This window comes from Tamandua tetradactyla, chromosome 6 (genome assembly GCF_023851605.1).
Source record: "Tamandua tetradactyla isolate mTamTet1 chromosome 6, mTamTet1.pri, whole genome shotgun sequence".
Classification (NCBI taxonomy): Eukaryota; Metazoa; Chordata; class Mammalia; order Pilosa; family Myrmecophagidae; genus Tamandua; species Tamandua tetradactyla.
The window spans coordinates 39,622,923-39,646,898 of record NC_135332.1 but is presented as its reverse complement, the minus strand read 5'-3'; the positions used below and the strand labels follow the sequence as shown (position 1 = coordinate 39,646,898).

Here is a 23,976-nt window from a genome sequence, read left to right as displayed (position 1 = left end):
AAGGCGTGTTATGAAGCTACAGTGGTCAAAACAGCAAGGTACTGGCATAAAGATAGATACACTAACCAATGGAATCAAATAGAGTGTTCAGATATAGACCATCTCATCTATGGACAATTGATCTTTGATAAGGCAGTCAAGTCAACTCACCTGGGACAGAACAGTCTCGTCAATAAATGGTGCCTAGAGAACTGGATATCCACATGTAAAAGAATGAAAGACAATCCATATCTCACACCCTACACAAAAATTAACTCAAAATGGATCTAAGACCTAAACATTAGATCTGAGACCATAAAATTGTTAGAAAAAAATGTAGGGAAATATCTTATCAATCTTATAATAAGAGATGGTTTCCTAGACCTTACACCCAAAACATGAGCATTGAAGAAATATATAGACAAATGGGAACTCCTCAAAATTAAACACCTTCATGCATCAAAGATCGTCAAGAAAGTAAAAAGACAGCCTACACAATGGGAGACAATATTTGGAAACAATATTATCAGATAAAGGTCTAGTATCCAGGATATATAAAGAGATTGTTCAACCCAACAATAAAAAGACAACCCAATTACAAAATGGGCAAAAGACATGAACAGACATTTCTCAGAAGAGGAAATACAAATGGCCAAAAGGCACATGAAAAAATGCTCAACTTCCCTATTAGGGAAATGCAAATCAAAATCACAATGAGATATCATCTCACACCCACCAGAATGGCCAATAACAATAAAACAGAAAACAGGTGCTGGACAGGATGTGGACAAAGAGGCACATTGATCCACTGTTGGTGGGAATGTCAAATGGTATAACCTCTGTGGAAGGAAGTGTGGCAATTCCTCAGGAAGCTAAGTATAGAATTATCATATGACCCAGCAATACCACTGCTAGGTATCTACTCAGAGGACATGAGGGCAAAGACACAAACGGACATTTGCCCACCAATGTTTATAGCAGCATTATTTACAATTGCGAAGAGATGGAAACAGCCAAAATGTCCATCAACAGATGAGTGGCTAAACAAGCTGTGGTATATACATACAATGGAATATTACACAGCTGTAAGACAAAATAAAGTTATGAAGTATGTAATAACATGGATGGGCCTTAAGGACATTACGGTGAGTTTAGCCAGAAACAAAAGGACAAATACTGTATGGTCTCACTGATATGAACTGACATTAGTGAATGAACTTGGAGAATTTCAGTTCGTAACAGTGACCATCAGGAGATAGAAACTGGGTAGATATTGTGTAATTGTAGCAATGGGATACAGATTGTGCAACAGGACTGACTGTAAAAATTCAGAAATGGATAGCAAAATACTACGTAACTGTAATACAATAATATTAGAACATTAAATGATGCTGAATGTGAGAATGATAGAGGGAAGAGGTCTGGGGGCATAAATGAAATCAGAAGGAAAAATAGAAGATAAAGACTGAGATGGTATAATCTAGGAATGCCTAGAGTGTATGATGACTAAATGTACAAATTTAAAAATGTTTTTACATGAGGAAGAACAAAAGAATGTCAATAATGCAGGGTATTGAAAGTAGTTGGTAATTAATATTTTAAAACTTTAACTTATGTCTGAGACTAAAGCAAAAAATGTTTATTTGGTACAAATTCATATTTTGACTAGTGCATTTACTAATATAACTTATGTGGACAGCTTAACCGAACACCATAGTACTTGGAAACTTGAGCAGGGCATGAGATTTTGTAGGTTTGTCCAGAGTGATGCCTTGATAAATCCAGGATTTGAACAGTGAACAAAAAATTTTTGCAAAATCCCCTTGGGGGAATGGTGAAAAAGGGGGAAAATTCAACTTCCCCAAGTGGAGAATTCTTGATATTCTCAGAAGTAGTGAGGACAATAAAGCAATAGGCTGAGCCCCCAATATTGGGGTTCGTTCATATGAAACAACCCACAAAGGATAAGCTAAGCCTACTTAAAATTAGCTCTAATAGCCAACCCCAAGAGAACCTCTTCTGTTGCTCAGATATAGCCTATCTCTCTCAGCCAACACGACAAGCAAACTCACTGCCCTACCCCTCTCTACATGAGACATGACTCCCAGGGGTCGTGTGGACCTTCTTGGCAACTTGGGACAGAAATCCTACAAATTTCACAATGTGATTTTGTGATTGTGAAAACCTTGTGTCTGATGCTTCTTTTATCTACCTTATGGACAGATGAGTAAAACATACGGATTAAAAATAAATGAATAATAAGGGAAACATGTTAAAATAAATTGAGTACACTGAAATGCTAGTGATCAATCAAAGGGAGGAGTAAGGGGTATGATATGTATGAATTTTTTTTGTTTTCTTTTTATTTCTTTTTCTGAATTGATGCAAATGTTCTAAGAAATGATCATGATGATGAATATACAACTATGTGATGAAAAAAAGAATGTTCATATTGTATTTTGATTGGTTTTATTAATAAAAATTTTTAAAAATTTTTTCTCAAGAAATGCACAACAAATTATCAATAGTGGCCAACTTTGGGGAGAGACAGTAGGAAGCAGTAGCAGAGTGAAGTTTTAATTTTTCATTTCGTATTCTTCTATACGATTTATTTGTTAGTTTGAGCTGTTCTGCCATTACTGGAGGTGAAACCTCTTTTTAGATTATTTGAATTTCTTATTCTGTGCAAAACAACTTAAATGTACTGTCATGGTCAGGTTCATGTGTCACCTTGGCCAGGTGGTACCTGTTCATCTGGTTGGGCTGGTGCTGGCCTGTCTTTTGCTATGAGGACATTTCACAGAATTAAATCATGATCAGGACAGCTACACTCACAGCTGATTCCACTTCTAATCAGCCAAGGGGAGTGTCTTCTGCAATGAGTGTTGCTTAATCTAATCACTGCAAGCCTTTTAAGGAGGATTCAGAAGAGACAGGCTCTCTTCCTGCTTTGGTTGGCAAGCCTCTCCTGTGGAGTTCTTCCAGACCCTCCACTGGAGTCATCAGCTTCAGAGCCTGCCCTGCAGATTCTAGACTTGATGTTCCCATGGTTATGTGAGACGCTTTTATAAATTTTGTATTTACGAGTATTTCCTGTTGATTCTGTTTCTCTAGAGAACCCTAACTAATACATATACCCACATCTGTATCATATGTATAATAATTATCAATATAGATAAATTTTAAGGCACGGAATGAAAAAACTTTCTGAATGGCCTTTACTTCAACTCATGCCACTGTACTATTTATTTACTTATTCCACTCCTACTAGCAGTGTATGAAAATTCTTATTAATTTGTAAATGAATATTTACCAAACATACTTGGCTAATTACATTTCAGTAATCTGACCCATACCTTTGAGTGTTCTGAAAGGAAGTCTGGAAGGAGATAAACTTGTGCCAAAAGTTCTGTGTAATCATGGCAACGAAAATAATAAATATGGGAAAGGATATTTTCAAGAGTGAAGTCCTCCAGAGCTTTTTGGTACTCTGAAATAAATAACAAAACAATATTAAAATAGTTAGTTTTCTGACCAAAAGGGGGAAAAGAAGTATAACTAATAATAAGTATAATAATTAGCATAACTAATACTTCTTTTCAGTGCCACTGTATCAGTGGCAGAGAAAGTTCAAATAGAGTCGAGAGGCTACTCTGGAGGTTGCTCTTAGGCAACCTTGCTACCTATCATAACTTGCCAACCCCCAACAAGGACCATTCCAGCCAATCCTAAAGAACACCTAGGGCAATATATAAGATTCCACAAGGGTTCCATGTGCTAGTATAACTTCCCAGAAAACTACAAGCTCCAGATGGGTGCCTGGCCCAGGTAAGTTCTGAAACCTAAACCAGCCTCTCCAGAACATCAGATAGTTCCATCTCCCTACCCCATATTAGTGATAGACCCTTCCAATATCAAAAATTTAGAATGGCCATAGCCCAAACACTCCTAAAGACAGGGATGGAAAGATCAAAGGTGATGGTGGAGTTACACATAGAAGATAGGATTTAACAAATGAATATGAATGCTGAACCATTAAATTGATATCTCTTTTAGTCGCCAGTATTTTAGAGCAGCTAGAAGTAAAAACCTAAAATTGTGAAATTGTAACCGATGTCAAAGTCTGAAATATGTTCTACAACTAACTGTGGTGCTGTGCTTTGAAATTTATAGCTTTTTTGTATATATGTTTTCACAAAAAAGGGAAAAAATTCAATTGTGATGATAAAAAATATTTAAGCCCTCTAGCCTCCTATATTCTGGAGCAAGTAGAAGGAAAAATATGAGAGGATCGAACGGTAGCCTATGACAAACTCTGGGATCTGTCCTGTAACCACCTGTAGAAGAGTGCTTTGAAAACTACTGTTTTTTTTATTTCTTTGCTTTGTATATATGTCATACTATACAATAAAAAGAGTTAAAAAAAAATCAGTTTTAACTGTCCTGGTATTTTGATGATTGCAGGAAAATAGTATCTTCAATAACAAAATTCTACGGAAAGGTCTTTAATTGAAAGATAATAAAATTGTAGCTGAATTACTATAAACCATCATTTTATAATTCCTGACCTCTTATTTTTACTGTTTGTACTGTTTCCTTGCATCTTAACTACAGAGAAATTGTTTACACACACATATACTACAGTTTCAATGCCTGTCTTTTTATATTTCCAGTTTTTGACTGCCATTGAACAAAAGCAATACAATGGAAGATTCTCTCTTTCTTTTTAATAGGACTACAAATTAATAGCTAAACAGTTTTCCTTTAAATGCTGTGGTATAATTTGTTTTTTAAGTAGAAATAATGACCTAAAATAAACCTCCCTCCTTCATGGAATAAAACATTAACCAGTTTATTTTTATATATTTTTCATAGAGAAACTAATTGAAATTATTGCTTTTTAAAATGTACTTAAGTTTTAGCATTTAAAAAAACTAAAAAAGTTAATTGCAGAAGACAGTCTTTTGCGAATATACACTGAAAAAAAGTGAATTTTATACAAAAAAAAACCTTAGCCATTAAAACTATCTCAGTGCTACATCCATCCTATCCATAGTAAGATTTTAAAATACTATTAGAAATACACATTGTTACATGGAAATAACTTTTTTTTCCCCGTGGCCTGCCTAACATGGAAATAACACTTGATAACAGTTTTCATTACATATACTAGTAATCTTAAATGTGACACCTAATAACCCTCATGACAATAAACATATCCAGTTGATTACACTTAAAGGGAATACAAATATCTTATGAAAAGTACTCTTGTTTCTAAAAACGTCTTAAGAAAAAATTAAGGACTGTACATCCACAAAATAAAACAAAACAACTAAACCAAAGCCATTTAAGTTTATAAGTAATTGAAAGGATACGAACTTGAATAAAAATTACTTTTATCATACCAAAAAATATATATAATTTGCTAACTTACCCTCTCCCATGTATGTTCCTGCTATAAGATGAAGGTGCTGAATGCAGGCAGAAGCAAGGTCTACCACTCTTTCAACCATAAAGCTTCCCTCTGTATCAATAAAAACAGCTTCACCTGCCACTCCTCCAAAACATTCTGGTATCTGTACATCTACTGCCAATTGCATACTTTCAAGAGAAAGAAGTCAAATGATCAAGTCATTATCATAATCACCTAAGATGGTGTTTTTCAAACTTCAAAATCATGACTGGTTACGTACTCCTACATGTTTTATAAATTCAAATACAACTCTGGGTGTTATAAGGCACTTCTGTTTATAACTTATTTCTAAAGAATTGGGAGAGTTACATAAAATCATCATACCATTCTATAATACTGAGAGAAAATTTTAACTTCATATGAATTTAGATTGATTTCTTTAAAAATAAACAATGTGCTCCTTATTAAGAGTACATTAGAAGGAAAACTAAGAGAGTGGTTTTCAAAAAAGTCACAAATAGTTTCTAACTTGGTAGAGGGAGGCAGAGGGTTATCACTAGGCAGGGTTCATGAGGGGTTTTTAAAGCTATCGGTAAAATCTTTCCTGAAGTGGGTTGTGTTTCATAGGAATTTACTTTACAATTCTTCACTAAATTGTCCATGTTTCATGCACTTTCTCGTACATATATTTCATAACGTAAACAAAAGAAAAAGTATAGTATAGAGGAACGAGTAAAAGAAATTAAGATGATTTGAAATATCTTGCTAACCTATGAAGAAATCATGAATGATGACCAAAACAAACTCTAAAAAAAGAAAAGGGTGAGTGGGCATAAATGCTTGTTGATTAAAGTTCATTGGTGATAGCTTACTGGGCATAACGTTTCCAGTGGTCTTCACCTTTCAGTTAATTACTACTTCCCCACAATTCACACTGACAACTTAAACCAATTTCCAAGACCAAATCAATTATTTGAATTTGGTCTTCAAATAAATAAAAATATTTTCAAGTTATTATATAGTGGGGTTGCCTGCCGACCAGTCACTACAGCTGGATAAATGGAATGGCTCCCCCTGAGAAGTGTAAGTGTGAATTCTCCAAGGTAAGGAAAGAGTAGAGGGGAATATTTGTAGGTAGGTTCTTTCTAGTCCTACCTATCCTGCCGAATGGAACCATCTATTAGCCTTCTGCAATCCTTGCTAAGTAGTGGCTGATGAGGCTTCGACTCTGAATAGGATCTAGTATGATTTCTTACAAAGGACAGATGTCTAGGGTGGTTATCACCTTCTCTCCCATTTTTGTACTCCTTATTCTCTAAGGAAGTCAGCAATGGAGAGCAGCCAGTGATAAGAGAAAGGAAGAAAAAGGGGACTTATGCTAAAATAAAAAAGAAAGACTTCTTTACCCCTACCCTTGCTTCAAGTATCTTAAGGAGTTTGGACTAAAAGATTTAAGGTTTGGAGACTACCAGGATAAGCAAGCCAGACCCTGAAAACAGGTCAAGTATTATAAACCATACAAAAAGGATGATTTGACTTGATTATTATACTTCCCAAGGCAACAGGAAGATGGCTGACTCTATACAGCACCAGATATTACATGAATTCAATTGTTGCCTGAATTAGAGGGAGGCCGTACCTCTAAGACCATGATTAAGCACTTTTCAATGGTTTTCTGGCCTCTGGAAATTTAACCCTTTCTTTTAGTATGTAAATCTATTTTCAGACATTGCACTTGCAAATATATTTTCAGGAATTATATAATAAAGCAGAAGACTACCTGTCTATCCTAACGACCACACAAGAATGTTACAAGAGTAATTTTTTTGGTATTAAAATGATTTTATCTATTAATTAAGAAGGGGTGCCGAAATAATGGGCAAATTGAGTTTTGTCTGATGCACATACACACAAAACAGAGAGTATATACACGCCTTTCTTGGCCTCCTGACAGCAGACCCATAGACAATATTCTATTACTTACATAAAATGTTATTAAACCCACCCTTAAGAGAACATTTTATTTTACCATAACTGTGTTTTTCCAACACCAGGTGCACCACAGATTTCTGTTGTTTTGGTTAAGGGTATTCCACCACCAAGAATATTATCTAATGCTGAACAGAAGGTAATTATGAAGCCCTGGGTATGCTCCTGCTCAAGAAGTTCCAGTGCTGTACACTTCTTGCCTGACTCAGATGTACCAGCATGTCTTGGTATATGCAAGAGACATTCCCTTCTTATAATTTGTAGAGTTTCTAAGGCTTCCTCTTTAGAAATCCCAACCTCTGAAAGTAAAATAAGAAAAAAAAATGATTTTAGATTTAAAACAGTCTAGCCATCTGACAGGTTATCTTTACCAATATTAATTTTTAGGTAACAAGAATGATGCTAAGAGTAGAGAAACATAAAAATGTAACATTCCTTTTAACTATCTTTTAAGCTAATGAAGGCATTTGTATGCTTTCTTAGTCTTTACTTACTTAAAAGATTTATCTATTACCTCAGATAGAATTCACCAAAGCAGTTCTGAGTATAAGAGAACCCAAGATACAGAAACAAAAATGTAATAGCAGTACTTATAACTCTCCCTTTCGGTTCTTTGAAGCCATAATTATCTTGCTCATAGTGTATAAAATTTGTCAGAAAGAAAATGAAAATGGCTTCTTTAACCTGTCTAAAACAAGGTACAACTTAAAGATGTTAAGTATATGTGCATTCATTATTCATAATAAAATCTTTTCATGGGAAGTGGTGTGAAAAATTCATGTACCTCTCCAAATTATTTAATGAGAACAATTATTCCATGTAAAAATGTTTTAAATGCACTTATGCTCCCTCAACTATACAATTTCATTCATATCTGATGTGTCTGAGAAGAAAAAAAATGGCAATAACAAAAACAAACAGCTAGTGATAAAGATAATATTAAGAGGGTGGGCCACCGTGGCTCAGCAGGCAGAGTTCTCACCTGCCATGCTGGAGACCCAGGTTCGATTCCCAGTGCCTGTCCATGCAAAAAAATAACTAATAATAATGGCAATAGTGACAGCACTTTTTAGTTTGATAAGTGCGTGCTTGATTTGATAAGGATATGGGCTATGAATTTGGTGCTTACAAAAGACAAGTCGGCAATAAGTATGAAAATCTACCCAATTTAAGAGCTTGAGCACTGGAGTCTGAGTGCCTGGGTTTGCAAATTCTGGCTGCACCACTCACTGTGTGACTTGATACTTAACTTCTGAGCCTCAGATTTTTTTCTCCTATAAAATGGAAATGAGACACTATTATGAATATCCAGTTTCTCATTTCTTTTTTAGAAAACCATTGTTAAAGGGCAATGACTTAATCTTTTTTTTTTTTTGGGTCTTCCTCAGTCAATACCACAGCACCCGGGATTCCGTAATGCCCAGCTAGACTGCTAGCTGCCAACTTCATTTTTGTACACCTGACGAAGCACAGCGGTTCCTACCAACATACATAGTGTTCTAGAACTAATATGAAGTTTTTTTTTTAAGTGAATTATATAAGAGCTGTGTCTTCTACTTCTTTTAACAAGTTAAAAACCGGGTATCTTTCTCATTCTTAAGTGTCTGGAGTCCTACCATGAATGTAATGTTTCAAATGGAATCCCGCCCCTTGCACCTTGAGAACGAGAAATTAATTTGCCTGGGTTCCAATCCTGGCTCCCCTGTTACCTAGCCCAATCATTAAGAACATTTTACTTAACTTCCCCAAACCTCAGTTTCCTCGTCTATATATTCTGTATAACAACCCACTAAAGACTACAATGAGTATAAATGAACTAGTCCTCAGAACATGCAGCAGGCACTGCCACACAGAAAGCAATTCATACATGTTTTCACGATCACAGTCCTTCTAACCATTCAGATAATTTTAAAACAGCGTCAAGGAGCCGTTTCACATTTCAAGCGCAGCTCTGGCGGAAAGTGGGCTGAAGTTTGAAGGCGGGAGGAGGCGCCGACCCCGACCAGTATGCCTCGCTGCTGTGGGGAGTCAGTACCTTTGCTGAGCTCGGATGGTTTCACCTCCAGAAGTTCCTCTGCAGTCTGGAAACCCGCAGTGACCAGTTTCACGCGCACCGCTGTGGACAGCGGGAAACTCCCTAAATCGCGCTGCATTTCAAAGCCGAACTCTAAGGCGCAGCCCCAAGGCTACCAAACTGCGCGACAGCGTCCGGCCCGCGCCTTATGACGTCAGACGTGAACCGGAAGGGGCGAGGCCAGGCCGCACGCGGCCTTATGCTTTGTTGCTCTACGCATCTGTTAAATTTTCACACCTAAGCCCCATTTCGTTGTGATTCCTTTTACTGCTGTTTAGGGTACCCCCATCACGCGTACATTTTAACAGTAAAAAAAAAAAAAAGATAGCAATTATAGAATGGAGAGGTAGGTACTGTGGAGTCTGCATACCCACATTTCCTTGCCTCCACCCTGGCCTATTGGGTGGAAGCTTCTGGGCCGTTAATAGAAATGATTTCTCCGAGTGGTGGTACTGCGCGCACACTGTCCAGTTACTGGTTTTTCTGGTGTAAAAACTTAAGGAAACGATTATATAAGGCTGAATCTCTGTACCCCATTCTACGGTTCCAGTCTCTCAGGTCTTTTCGCTTACCGTCCCCCTCGCCTGACCCACCCCCCACCTTTCCCGCCCTTGCGAGGGATTATGGGTCAGCCTTCCACGGCTGCGTGAGAGCGCAGTGCCCAATCCCCGCCCACCCACGCTTCCCGCGATTCCTGTCTGAAGATGGTGGTTTCTCCGACCGTTAGTTCTTCCCGGCCTATCTAGCTTAAGGAGTAGCTGGAAAAGTAAGCACGCAAAGTCCTCGTAGTAAGCTGGGCCTGGTAGCCACCAGTTCTGAAGGAAGGAGTTGGGATATGCAAAGCCCCTGTTCTGGTACAGAATTGGGAAGGAGCAGGTTCAAATGTGGAGGGTGACCATTTCTCAAGTGGAGAACTTTGAGGGGATTTGGGGAGGCAGTTTAGAAGGTGGCGATCTTTCCTTGCATAGGTTTAGGTGAGTGTGATTTATTTAAGGAAGTGGGTGGGGAGCGGGTAAGTCATTCCGTGTATATTGGCGATTATTTTTAGCCGTGATTGTCTTATCAGCACATAGAAACCCCCCAAATATTGCAAACCAAGAACGTTTGGGTTCATAAGGTTTAAGGAGCACGTTGGCAAATCCCATACCTTTTAAATGCTGACTTCATGCCGCAAGGAAGACAAAAACATTAAAGCTCAGAACTAAGTTTTCTTGAAGCCAAAATGCAAATCTAGAACGCTTTTTACTTATCTGAATTACCTCTTAAAATTGTGAGCACTTCCTGGAGGAGGGGACTGGGTGGGAGAGGTGGGGAGGAGAATGCAAGAAGTGTTTGAACTTAGTCTGATAGTCTGGAATTACTGGTTGAAGTATAGACCTTGTTTGCAGCGCAATACGCTGCTTAACTTCTTGAATGATCTACATTTGAGCATTCAGTAGGTATCACATAAATGCTATCTACAGGGAGAACTCATGCTTGTGCTTATAAAGCAACTTGGTCCTTGAGTGAAGAAGAGATGTTATCACATTTAGGGATAGCTCTTCAGTTAGTCTGGTCGAACTCCATGAAACGGGTGTTTCAAATTTTCTTTAGTTGGCAATGGAGGCTTAAGAACCTAGCCAGCTCTCTCTGCAGCTGTACATTTAGGTTTTATTAATATCTTATTCTGACGTTTTAACCATCATTTTAAAATTTCTCCAGTGCGGTTTGCTCTATAGTCCTGCTTTTCAAACAGAAATCTAGGATTTAAGATTTATGAGGCCAGGCACGAGGAACTAGGCAACACTATGGGATAAATATGGAAGATGTATGTGCCTTCTTGTAGTGTCAATTTTACTCAGTTTTTAGGGAGGGGAGAGTTGAATAACTGGTGAGTCATTTAAAACGTTTTATGTTAAACAAGCATTAATATATTGTAGAGTAAAATACAAATATGAAAATAAATGTTAAAGATAAGACTTTAAGAATAGACCAAGCTTACATTGGTACCTTGAGAGTACCCCCCCCACACACACGTATGTTTTTATTTTATTTTCCTATGCAATTTTGGGTTACTTGATGAAAAAATTAGAGGCACTGCTATGGGCAAATGAGCATGGGTTTTGGAGTCATACAACTGTGGGTTTATATCCCATCTCTGGAAGTTACCAACTCTGTGACTTTTGGCATGTTGCTCAGTTTCCTCACTTGCGAGTAGAAGATAAAAGTACTTCTTGGAGTTGTTGAAAAAATTAAATTTACAGATATAAAGTACTTGGCCCAGGAAAGGTAGATTAAAAAATCTTAGTCTCTTTCTCCATTTTAAAATACTCAAATGTGTATTCAATTGGACAAGTCTTTATTGAACACTTAGCGCAGCAAAGTGGTAAGTCTGTGAGAGAATAAAAAATGCCTATAATTGTAACTAATTAAAGTAAAGCTAAACTCTTTTTATTATAATTTTTATATTATTTTTCTTTCTCCTTATAAATAATCCTGTGAACAGGTACAGTGGTCCCTGTTAAGAGCAACACATTGAAAACGGGATCATTGAAACAAAAATAAATAAGTGCCGGTTATGTGCCAGATGATAGGGTGAACAAAATAGAGTTTCTCCCCTCATAGAACCTATAATCATATCAGGATCATTATCAAGCATTTCTGACTTGCAATGCCTATCTAGATATCGTACTAAGCATGGGAAGCTGCTATTGCTGTCAGTATCTATAGTTGATCTAAGTATTCAAATAATGAGGCATTTTCATGCTGCCTGGACTGTATTCCAGAGATGTAGGACAGGAGTAATATGATTATTTCTGTTATAGCTGGGGTGCAGTTTATTTTCTGTCTTTTAGCCTAAAAACTTATAATTAAAAATGGTGAACCTACATGTTCAAGTGAACTTGGAAATAGGAGTGAGACGTGAGTGCTATTTGACTGAGAAAAACCTGTGAACAAAAGCTTAGCTTTAGAAGTATCTCTGATAAAGCTTTTTTTTTTTTTTTTTTTTTTTTTAGAGAGAGAGGGAGGAAAGGAAGGAAAGACAGAGAAGGAAGGAAGGGAGGAAGAAAGGGAAACATTTTTAAACATTTTCTTGTTTTATTATATTTTGTTTGTTACATGGGCTGGGGCCGGGAATCGAACCGGGGTCCTCCGGCACGGCAGGCAAGCACTCTTGCCCGCTGAGCCACCGCGGCCCGCCTCTGATAAAGCTTTTTAAAGATTTCAGACATATATACATACATATACATATACATGAATTAGTAGTGTTAATTGTACAAGACATAGTATGTAGTTGGAGCTCACTGTATAGTTGTTGTCCACAAATTCCTTAAACCGCTATCCTTACTTGACTTCTGTTAATGCCACACTCCTGATTTCTTTCCTACCTATCTGGCTTTTCTGTCTCCTTAGCAAACTTATCCTCTACAACCTGGGCATGAAATGTTAGCATTCTTTTAAGGCCCCATATTGGGCCTTTTGCTCACTCTTGCATTCTCTCTCCCTCTCTTCTTTCTTATTCACAGCCACAGCTTCAGAGATTATTTATATGTTAGTGACTCTCCAATTTACATTTCCAACTGTGACCTATTCTTTGACTTCCAGATGCAAATATCTAATTGCCTACTGGAAAAGTCAAAGTGCCTTCAAACTCCTTCTGTCTTAAACCTAACTCATTATCTTCACGCTACTTTCAAAACTTGGATAAATAACCTGCTCCCCGCCCCCCCGTAGTGTTCTGTTTTGTGCTCTTAAATAGGTGGAAAATATATAACACAATATTACGTGAAAAAAAAATGCAGAAAATATAAAGAAAATAAAAATGACTCATAATCCTTTTCTTCAACCCAAAGATAACCATGTTAACACCTTGGTTTATTTTAATTTTTTGCTGTAAATTCATATAATACATACATTTTACATATTTGTGAAGACATTTGCATATCTTCTGTTTTTCACTAAATATGTTGTCAAAAGTTTTCTCCCATGTGATTAAAAATTATTTAAAATTAATTTTAAGGATTGGATATTATTTTATTCTGAGGTCCATTTTTATGACCAGTGACATATTTTGGGGTATTTGGATTATTTCCAGTTTTGTGCTGGGATGATGTACATAGCACCTCTCTCTCTTTCTGAAAGTAAAATTTTTGAGTCAAAGAGTATGCATATTGTACTTTGAATCATATTGCCATATCGCCCTCTAGAATGATTGTACCATTTGTACTGCTACCTACAAACAGTGTATGAGTGTTGATTTTTACATCCCTACAGCAGCACTAGCTCTTAGTGTTTAATCATAACTACTTTTTTCTTTTAATTTTTATTAATAAAACCAATCAACATACAGTATGAACATTCTTTGCTTTTCATCACATAGTTGATATTCAACATCATGATCCTTTCTTAGACCATTTGCATCAGTTCAGAAAAAGAAATAAAAAGAAAACAGAAAAAAATTCATACATACCATAACCATTAACCCTCCCTTTCATTGATCACTAGCATTTCAATCTACTCAATTTATTTTGACATTTGTTCCCCCTATTATTTATTTTTAATCCATATGTTTTACTCATCTGTCCATAAGATAGATGAAAAAAGCATCAGACACGAGGTTTTTACAATTACAGTGCGAAAGCTATATCATTATACAATCATCTTCAAGAAACATGGCTACTGGAACACGGCTCTATGTTTCCAGGCACTTCCCTCCAGCCTCTCTGTTTGCCTTAACTAAAAAGGTGATAGCTATTTAATGCGTAAGAATAACCTCCAGGATAACCTCTCGACTCTGGAATCGATAAAGTGTTGATACTTTATTTTGTCTCATTTCTCTCTTCCCCCTTTTGGTTGAAAAGGTTTTTCTCAATTCCTTGGTGCTGAGTCCCACCTCATTCTAGGATTTCGGTCCCACGTTGCCAGAAAGGTCCACACTCCTGGGAGTAGAGAGTAGGAGGGCAGTGAATTTGCCTGTTGTGTTGGCTGAGAGAGAGAGGCCACATCTGAGCAACAAAAGAGGTTCTCTTGGGGGTGACCCTTAGGCCTCATTTTAAGTAGGCTTAGCCTATCCTTTGCGGGGCTGTTTCATGTGAACAAACGCCAAGATTGGGGGCTCAGCCTATTGCTTTGGTTTTCCCCACTGCTTGTGAAAATACCAAGACTTCTCCACTTGGGGAAGTTGAATTTTCCCTTTCTCATCATTCCCCCAAGGGGACTTTGCAAATACTTTTTTATTCACTGTCCAAATCCTTCTGGGATTTATCAAGGCATCACTCTAGACAAACCTACAAAATCTTATGCCCTACTCAAGGTTCCATGTACTTATGATGTTCAATTAACCTGTCCACATACGTTATTTTAGTAAATGCACTACTCAAAATATAAATTTTGTACCAAATAAACATTTTTTGCTTTAGTCTCACACATAAGTTAAAGTTTTAAAATATTAATTACCATCAATTTTCAACACCCTGCATTATTGACATTCCTTTGTTCTTCCTCATGCAAAACATTTTTAAATTTGTACATTTAGTCACTATCATTATATACTCTAGGCATTCCTAGATTATACCTTCTCAGTCTTTATCGTCTATCTTTCCTTCTGATTTCATTTGTGCCCCCAGCACTCCTCCCTCTATCATTGTCACATTCAACTTCATTCAGTGTTCTAACATTATTGTATTACAGTTAAGTAGTATTGTGCTATCCATTTCTGAATTTTTACCATCAGTCCTAATGCACAATCTGTATCCTTTCAGTTGTAATTACCCGATATCTACCCTGTTTCTATCTCCTGATGACCTCTGTTTTTAACTGAAATTATCCAAGTTCATTCATTAATGTTAGTTCATATCAGTGAGACCATACAGTATTTGTCCTTTTGTTTCTGGCTAATCTGACTCAGCATAATGTCCTTAAGTTCATCCATGTTGTTACATACTTCATAACTTTATTCTGTCGTACAGCTGCATAATATTCCATCATATACCACATCTTGTTTAGCCACTCGTCTGTTGATGGACATTTGGGCTGTTTCCATCTCTTGGCAATTGTAAATAATACTGCTATAAACATTGGTATGCAAATGCCCATTTGTGTCTTTGCCCTCATGTCCTCTGAATAGATACCTAGCCATGGTATTGCTGGGTCATATGGCAATTCTATACTTAGCTTCCTGAGGAACTGCTAAACTGTATCATTTGACATTCCCACCAACAGTGGATAAGTGTGCCTCTTTCTCCACATCCTCTCCAGCACTTGTCATTTTCTGTTTTATTGATAATGGCCATTCTGGTGGATGTGAGATGATATCTCGTTGTGGTTTTGATTTGCATTTCCCTAATAGCCAGGGAAATCATAACTACTTTTTAATTCTAAGGGGAGTTAAAAATTGTTTCATATTATTTTTTTAGCCAAATATATCATTGTGAATATCTCATTTAAATCCTTTGCCCACTGCTCAATTAGGCTACTTAAAAAAAAAAAGCTTATCAGGTCTATGTTTTTTTACTATTTAAGAAACAATAGCTAACATTTATTGTGCTAACTGTATGCCAGTTATTCTGCTTATTTTTGTCTGACGTTAGAACTCATGTTGTTTAACACTTAGGCTGCCTATCTTCTGTCATTTGAGTATTCTATCATACAGACTATTTTCCTAATGTATATATTGCAAATATATTCCCACTTTGTGAACTTTGTTTTATGCTAGTCAAACTTTATATTTGATTCTGACTTTGATGACATGCTTAGAAAGACTCTTCTTCAAATTTATAAACATAATTGTATTATTTCTGCAACTTATATGATTTTATTGTTTACATTTAAATATTTTAATCTGTAAGATTTTTTGTTTTTGTTTAAGTTAGGAGATAAGAATCAGTTTTTTCCTTCCATCCAATAGTGAGTCAAATTTTCTCAGTGCTCTTTATGGAATAATTAATCCTTTCCCTCACCTATATGAAATGCTATCTTTATCATATATTAGATTCTTCTTATATACTTAAGTCCTATATTCTTGGAATAAAACCTATTTAGACATTAGATATGTTCTTTTAAAATCCTGGATTCAGTTTGCAAAGATTTTATCAGTTTAGTTAAATAAGTTTTGTATTTTTGTTCATAAGATCGATCCATGGAATAATTATGTCTGCTTTGGTTTCTGTAAGAATTATGCAATCTTTCTGAAATTATCTAAAATGCTTCTCTATTTTTTTATGCTATTAAACAGCTTTACTAACTTATGTTTGTATGTAACAAAAATTTGTTTCCTTATATATTTTCTAATCTTTTTGGCCCAAGGCACACTCTCTTGACTGAATATTTTGATTATTACACCATTTACAAAAGAAGTTCCTGTAAAGTATTGAAACTACCGTGTGAAGGCTGTGGACTCCTTAAGGACTGTGTTATTAATTTAAGAAGGCACTGTAGTCACAATTCTTCTGAAAATGGAGTTTTAGATTTGAGTTGTTTAGTGGTAATAGCAATGCTGTTCACAGATACCACCCTTTTTCCCTTATATGTGTGGTTCCTGACCAGATTTCAAGGTATTTTAACTTTTACTTCGCACAAGAAAATGTAGAATATATGTATTCTGCCACTTTGCAGGAGAAAGGATATAAAAATCGTACTGTTCAAAAGGTCAGCCTTGAGAAAATACTTTCTGCTCAATTAACAGAATCTTCTCCAAATCCCCCTCACCACCCCAGTTGTTTTTTTTTTGTTTGTTTTGTTTTTTTGTCTCTTCATCTCAGTAACCAATTCCTGAGACACCAGGGTTGCAAAGAGAGAGTTTATTACTAGGTGCATAATAGAAGAGCAGATGGCCTAAAGGCCCTAGCTCTTTCTCCCGAACTGCAATAATTTTGATAGTTTTATTAAAGATGGGCAGGGTTTAGGTTAATGAGCACAGTGGCCCCAGGTGATGTAATTAGAGGTAATCTAATTATTGAGCATGCATAGATTGATTACATGCTTGGTCACAGGTAAGAAAATGGAATAGTATTATAATGAGGTATAGGTGACTTGTAGGTTACAGTCTAAGCTACTGCTCATGTTATTTCGGCCCACTTTGGTTAGATCCAGTCTGATTATCAAGATAACTTTGGACTTGAGATGGGTTAGTTCTGGGCTGACCCAAGACCCTTCATTGATAAACATTAGGGGCTGTTTTTAGCAATTATAAGACTCTAAAGTTGAAGAGCTGGGTACAAATGAAGGTTAGTCATAAGGTTTTTACAATCCCAGGGGCAAAAGATAAGGGCTATATAATCATTTACAGATCAAGGCAGCTGGATTCCAATTTAGAGATTTTTAGAAATTTCCTTCTGTCTATTGCAATATACCTGAAAGCAAAAAGGAATATCTATATAATGATTCAGTAATCAAAATTATCCCTTAAATCCTGATTTCTTGGTTACACTTTTATTTTCTCAGTTATTAACTTTTAATCTCTAATATGATTTTAAAAGGAAAAACAGGAAATTTTTTAAGGGTTAAAAACTGGCTAAGTTATTTTGACAGAGGAGAGAATATTAGAAGGGTCCTTCTGTAACATAAAATGATTTGGTAAATATGGGTGTTTCTGGGCAGATCTTGGAGAGACAGTGGAGGACCACTTACAGTTAGAAACTCTGATTTTAATTTACGGTGAGAAAGAAAGGAGAGGGTTGAGAAGGATATTAAATTTATGATGTGGGCGGCAGAGAATATGAAAATTATTAACGGGTGCTTAACAGAATTTGCTTTTTCTGAGATGTCTTAAATTACCAAATGCAGTGGGGGTGGTGGTGGAGGATGCGCTTTTCTTTGGCTTTGTTTGCTTTGTTCAAAATTAGAATTAGTGTTCGTGCAAATGATATTTCATATAAGAATGATCATTTGCTACATGTTTGAAAGAGCATTTTGTACCTACGGGGACACTTTAACCTATTTTCAGCAAAATACGTTGACTGGATTTTCAAATTTCTTGCCAAATTTCTTTTACTTGCGCATTCAGGTTACGTGCATGGCGGTTTACTGAACTGCACCAGAAATCACATTGACGTCATTAGCCTAGGTGCTTAAAAACAGGAGCTAATTTATGTTGTTTATCTTTAAATGTCTAGACTGTCCTTGCCCTTTTAATTTGACCAGTACCACCAAGAAAAAGATGGACTCGCTGAATAAGCTCAGCAAAAGTGTTGTGGAATATGTAGATACAGTACAGTGACAGCTGGTCAGAATTACACTAGGCAAATATTTTGTTGGATTTTAGCAATATATAGCTATACAAAATGTTGCCTATGGTTATTACAGTTTGGAAACTCTTTATTCCAGAAATGAGGGGGTCAAAAGATTGCCTGAGAAGCGTCACTCTCCCACCCTTTCTGTTAGTGGTTTGATTCTGAGAGTGACTTGCCAGGCTACAGTGGCCATCTGTTTTTTGTTTTTTTTTTTATTTTTTTTTATTTTTTTATTAACGGAAAGAAAAAAAAAAAGAAATTAACACAACATTTACAAATCATACCATTCTACATATGCACTCAGTAATTCTTAACATCATCACATAGATGCATGATCATTGTTTCTTAGTACATTTGCATCGGTTTAGAGGAACTAGCAACACAACAGAAAAAGATATAAAATGTTAATAAAAGAAAAGAAATAAAAGTAGTAATAATAGTAAAAAACAACAACAACAAACAAACCAACAAGCAAACAAAAACAAAAAAAAACCCTATAACTCAGATGCAGCTTCATTCAGTATTTTAACATGATTACTTTACAATTAGGTATTATTGTGCTGTCCATTTTTGAGTTTTTGTATCTAGTCCTGTTGCACAGTCTGTATCCCTTCAGCTTCAATTACCCATTGTCTTACCCTGTTTCTAACTCTTGCTGAACTCTGTTACCAATGACATATTTCAAGTTTATTCTCGAATGTCCATTCACATCAGTGGGACCATACAGTATTTGTCCTTTAGTTTTTGGCTGGATTCACTCAGCATAATATTCTCTAGGTCCATCCATGTTATTACATGGTTCATAAGTTTATCTTGTCTTAAAGCTGCATAATATTCCATCGTATGTATATACCACAGTTTGTTTAGCCACTCTTCTGTTGATGGAGATTTTGGCTGTTTCCATCTCTTTGCAATTGTAAATAACGCTGCTATAAACATTGGTGTGCAAATGTCTGTTTGTGTCTTTGCCCTTAAGTCCTTTGAGTAGATACCTAGCAATGGTATTGCTGGGTCGTATGGCAATTCTATATTCAGCTTTTTGAGGAACCGCCAAACTGCCTTCCACAGTGGTTGCACCCTTTGACATTCCCACCAACAGTGGATAAGTGTGCTTCTTTCTCCGCATCCTCTCCAGCACTTGTCATTTTCTGTTTTGTTCATAATGGCCATTCTGGTGGGTGTGAGATGATATCTCATTGTGGTTTTGATTTGCATTTCTCTAATGGCCAGGGACATTGAGCATCTCTTCATGTGCCTCTTGGCCATCCGTATTTCTTCTTCTGGTAGGTGTCTGTTCAAGTCTTTTTCCCATTTTGTAATTGGGTTGGCTGTCTTTTTGTTGTTGAGTTGAACAATCTCTTTATAAATTCTGGATACTAGACCTTTATCTGATATGTCGTTTCCAAATATTGTCTCCCATTGTGTAGGCTGTCTTTCTACTTTCTTGATGAAGTTCTTTGATGCACAAAAGTGTTTAATTTTGAGGAGCTCCCATTTATTTATTTCCTTCTTCAGTGTTCTTGCTTTAGGTTTAAGGTCCATAAAACCACCTCCAGTTGTAAGATCCATAAGATATCTCCCAACATTTTCCTCTATCTGTTTTATGGTCTTAGACCTAATGTTTAGATCTTTGATCCATTTTGAGTTAACTTTTGTATAGGGTGTGAGAGATGGGTCTTCTTTCATTCTTTTGCATATGGATATCCAGTTCTCTAGGCACCATTTATTGAAGAGACTGTTCTGTCCCAGGTGAGTTGGCTTGACTGCCTTATCAAAGATCAAATGTCCATAGATGAGAGGGTCTATATCTGAGCACTCTATTCGATTCCATTGGTCGATATATCTATCTTTATGCCAATACCATGCTGTTTTGACCACTGTGGCTTCATAATATGCCTTAAAGTCAGGTAGCGCGAGACCTCCAGCTTTGTTTTTTTTCCTCAAGATGTTTTTAGCAATTCGGGGCAACCTGCCCTTCCAGATAAATTTGCTTATTGGTTTTTCTATTTCTGAAAAATAAGTTGTTGGGATTTTGATTGGTATTGCATTGAATCTGTAAATCAATTTAGGTAGGATTGACATCTTGACTATATTTAGTCTTCCAATCCATGAACACGGTATGCCCTTCCATCTATTTAGGTCTTCTGTGATTTCTTTCAACAGTTTTTTGTAGTTTTCTTTATATAGGTTTTTTGTCTCTTTGGTTAAATTTATTCCTAGGTATTTTATTCTTTTAGTTGCGATTGTAAATGGGATTCGTTTCTTGATTTCCGCCTCAGCTTGTTCATTACTAGTGTATAGAAAAGCTAAAGATTTTTGAATGTTGATCTTGTAGCCTGCTACTTTGCTGTACTCATTTATTAGCTCTAGTAATTTTGTTGTGGATTTTTCTGGGTTTTCTACATATAGTATCATATCGTCTGCAAACAGTGATAGTTTTACTTCTTCCTTTCCAATTTTGATGCCTTGTATTTCTTTTTCTTGCCTAATTGCTCTGGCTTGAACTTCCAACACAATGTTGAATAATAGTGGTGATAGTGGACATCCTTGAATTGTTCCTGATCTTAGGGGGAAAGTTTTCAATTTTTCCCCATTGAGGATGATATTAGCTGTGGGTTTTTCATATATTCCCTCTATCATTTTAAGGAAGTTCCCTTGTATTCCTATCTTTTGAAGTGTTTTCAGCAGGAAAGGATGTTGAATCTTGTCAAATGCCTTCTCTGCATCAATTGAGATGATCATGTGATTTTTCTGCTTTGATTTGTTGATATGGTGTATTACATTAATTGATTTTCTTATGTTGAACCATCCTTGCATACCTGGGATGAATCCTACTTGGTCATGATGTATAATTCTTTTAATGTGTTGTTGGATACGATTTGCTAGAATTTTATTGAGAATTTTTGCATCTGTATTCATTAGAGAGATTGGTCTGTAGTTTTCTTTTTTTGTAATATCTTTGCCTGGTTTTGGTATGAGGGTGATGTTGGCTTCATAGAATGAATTAGGTAGTTTTCCCTCCACTTCGATTATGTTGAACAGTTTGAGGAGAGTAGGTACTAATTCTTTCTGGAATATTTGATAGAATTCACATGTGAAGCCGTCTGGTCCTGGACTTTTCTTTTTAGGGAGCTTTTGAATAACTAATTCAATCTCTTTACTTGTGATTGGTTTGTTGAGGTCATCTATTTCTTCTTGAGTCAAAGTTGGTTGTTCATGTCTTTCCAGGAACCTGTCCATTTCTTCTAAATTGTTGTATTTATTAGCATAAAGTTGTTCATAGTATCCTGTTATTACCTCCTTTATTTCTGTGAGGTCAGTAGTTATGTCTCCTCTTTCATTTCTAATCTTATTTATTTGCATCCTCTCTCTTCTTCTTTTTGTCAATCTTGCTAAGGGCCCATCAATCTTGTTGATTTTCTCATAGAACCAACTTCTGGTCTTATTGATTTTCTCTATTGTTTTTATGTTTTCAATTTCATTTATTTCTGCTCTAATCTTTGTTATTTCTTTCCTTTTGCTTGCTTTGGGATTAGTTTGCTGTTCTTTCTCCAGTTCTTCCAAGTGGACAGTTAATTCCTGCATTTTTGCCTTTTCTTCTTTTTTGATATAGGCATTTAGGGCAATAAATTTCCCTCTTAGCACTGCCTTTGCTGCGTCCCATAAGTTTTGATATGTTGTGTCTTCATTTTCATTTGCCTCTAGGTATTTACTAATTTCTCTTGCAATTTCTTCTTTGACCCACTTGTTGTTTAAGAGTGTGTTGTTGAGCCTCCATGTATTTATGAATTTTCTGGCACTCCGCCTATTATTGATTTCCAACTTCATTCCTTTATGATCCGAGAAAGTGTTGTGTATGATTTCAATATTTTTAAATTTGTTAAGACTTGCTTTGTGACCCAGCATATGGTCTATCTTTGAGAATGATCCATGAGCACTTGAAGAAAAGGTGTATCCTGCTGTTGTGGGATGTAATGTCCTATAAATGTCTGTTAAGTCAAGCTCATTTATAGTAATATTCAGGTTCTCTATTTCTTTATTGATCCTCTGTCTAGATGTTCTGTCCATTGATGAGAGTGGTGAATTGAAGTCTCCAACTATTATGGTATATGTGTCTATTTCCCTCTTCAGTGTTTGCAGTGTATTCCTCACGTATTTTGGGGCATTCTGGTTCGGTGCGTAAATATTTATGATTGTTATGTCTTCTTGCTTAATTGTTCCTTTTAATAGTATATAGTGTCCTTCTTTGTCTCTTTTAACTGTTTTACATTTGAAGTCTAACTTGTTGGATATTAGTATAGCCACTCCTGCTCTTTTCTGGTTGTTATTTGCATGAAATATCTTTCCCAACCTTTCACTTTCAACCTATGTTTATCTTTGGGTCTAAGATGTGTTTCCTGTAGACAGCATATAGAAGGATCCTGTTTTTTAATCCATTCTGCCAGTCTATGTCTTTTAATTGGGGAATTCAGTCCATTGACATTTAGAGTTATTACTGTTTGGATAATATTTTCCTCTACCATTTTGCCTTTTGTATTATATATATATCATATCTGACTTTCCTTCTTTCTACACTTTTCTCCATGTCTCTCTCTTCTGTCTTTTCGGTTCTGACTCTAGTGCTTCCTTTAGTATTTCTTGCAGAGCTGGTCTCTTGGTCACAAATTCTCTTAGTGACTTTTTGTCTGAGAATGTTTTAATTTCTCCCTCATTTTTGAAGTACAATTTTGCTGGATATAGGAGTCTTGGCTGGCAGTTTTTCTCTTTTAGTAACTTAAATATATCATCCCACTGTCTTCTAGCTTCCATGGTTTCTGCTGAGAAATCTACACATAGTCTTATTGGGTTTCCCTTGTATGTGACGGATTGTTTTTCTCTCGCTGCTTTCAAGATCCTCTCTTTCTCTTTGACCTCTGACATTCTAACTAGTAAGTGTCTTGGGGAATGCCTATTTGTGTCTAATCTCTTTGGGGTGCGCTGCACTTCTTGGATCTGTAATTTTAGGTCTTTCATAAGAGTTGGGAAATTTTCAGTGATAATTTCTTCCATTAGTTTTTCTCCTCCTTTTCCCTTCTCTTCTCCTTCTGGGATACCCACTACACGTATATTTGTACGGTTCACATTGTCCTTGAGTTCCCTGATACCTTGTTCAAATTTTTCCATTCTTTTCCGGATAGTTTCTGTTTCTTTTTGGAATTCAGATGTTTCATCCTCCAAATCACTAATTCTGTCTTCTGTTTCTTTAAATCTGTCGTTGTAGGTATCCATTGTTTTTTCCATCTTTTCTACTTTATCTTTCACTTCCATAAGTT

General features: G+C 36.2%; 2 protein-coding genes across 12 annotated transcripts in view; one reads left to right on the top strand and one right to left on the bottom strand.

Moving 5' to 3' along the window:
• The window catches only part of RAD51C (RAD51 paralog C), a 79,139-nt gene extending 69,368 nt beyond the window's left edge, over positions 1 to 9,771 (bottom strand). For 7 of the 9 annotated variants that reach the window (XR_013177660.1, XR_013177662.1, XR_013177661.1 and 4 more), the window contains exons 1-4: positions 9,417 to 9,769; positions 7,422 to 7,680; positions 5,414 to 5,580; positions 3,336 to 3,469 (exon numbers count right to left, since the gene is read on the bottom strand). Coding sequence is in view for 6 of the 9 variants with exons in the window: in XM_077164943.1 (XP_077021058.1) it covers positions 3,336 to 3,469; positions 5,414 to 5,580; positions 7,422 to 7,680; positions 9,417 to 9,534 (678 nt within the window). In the remaining 3 variants the exon portion in view is untranslated. Of the gene's footprint in view, positions 1 to 3,335; positions 3,470 to 5,413; positions 5,581 to 7,421; positions 7,681 to 9,416 lie in introns of all 9 variants that reach the window. The other 2 variants (XM_077164947.1, XM_077164946.1) reach the window with 2 other exon arrangements.
• Positions 9,772 to 10,106: 335 nt separating this feature from the next.
• Positions 10,107 to 23,976, top strand: part of TEX14 (testis expressed 14, intercellular bridge forming factor) — a 129,402-nt gene continuing 115,532 nt past the window's right edge. For 2 of the 3 annotated variants that reach the window (XM_077164940.1, XM_077164939.1), the window contains exon 1: positions 10,118 to 10,221. The gene's annotated coding sequence lies outside the window, so the exon portion shown is untranslated. Of the gene's footprint in view, positions 10,222 to 23,976 lie in introns of all 3 variants that reach the window. The other variant, XM_077164932.1, reaches the window with a different exon arrangement.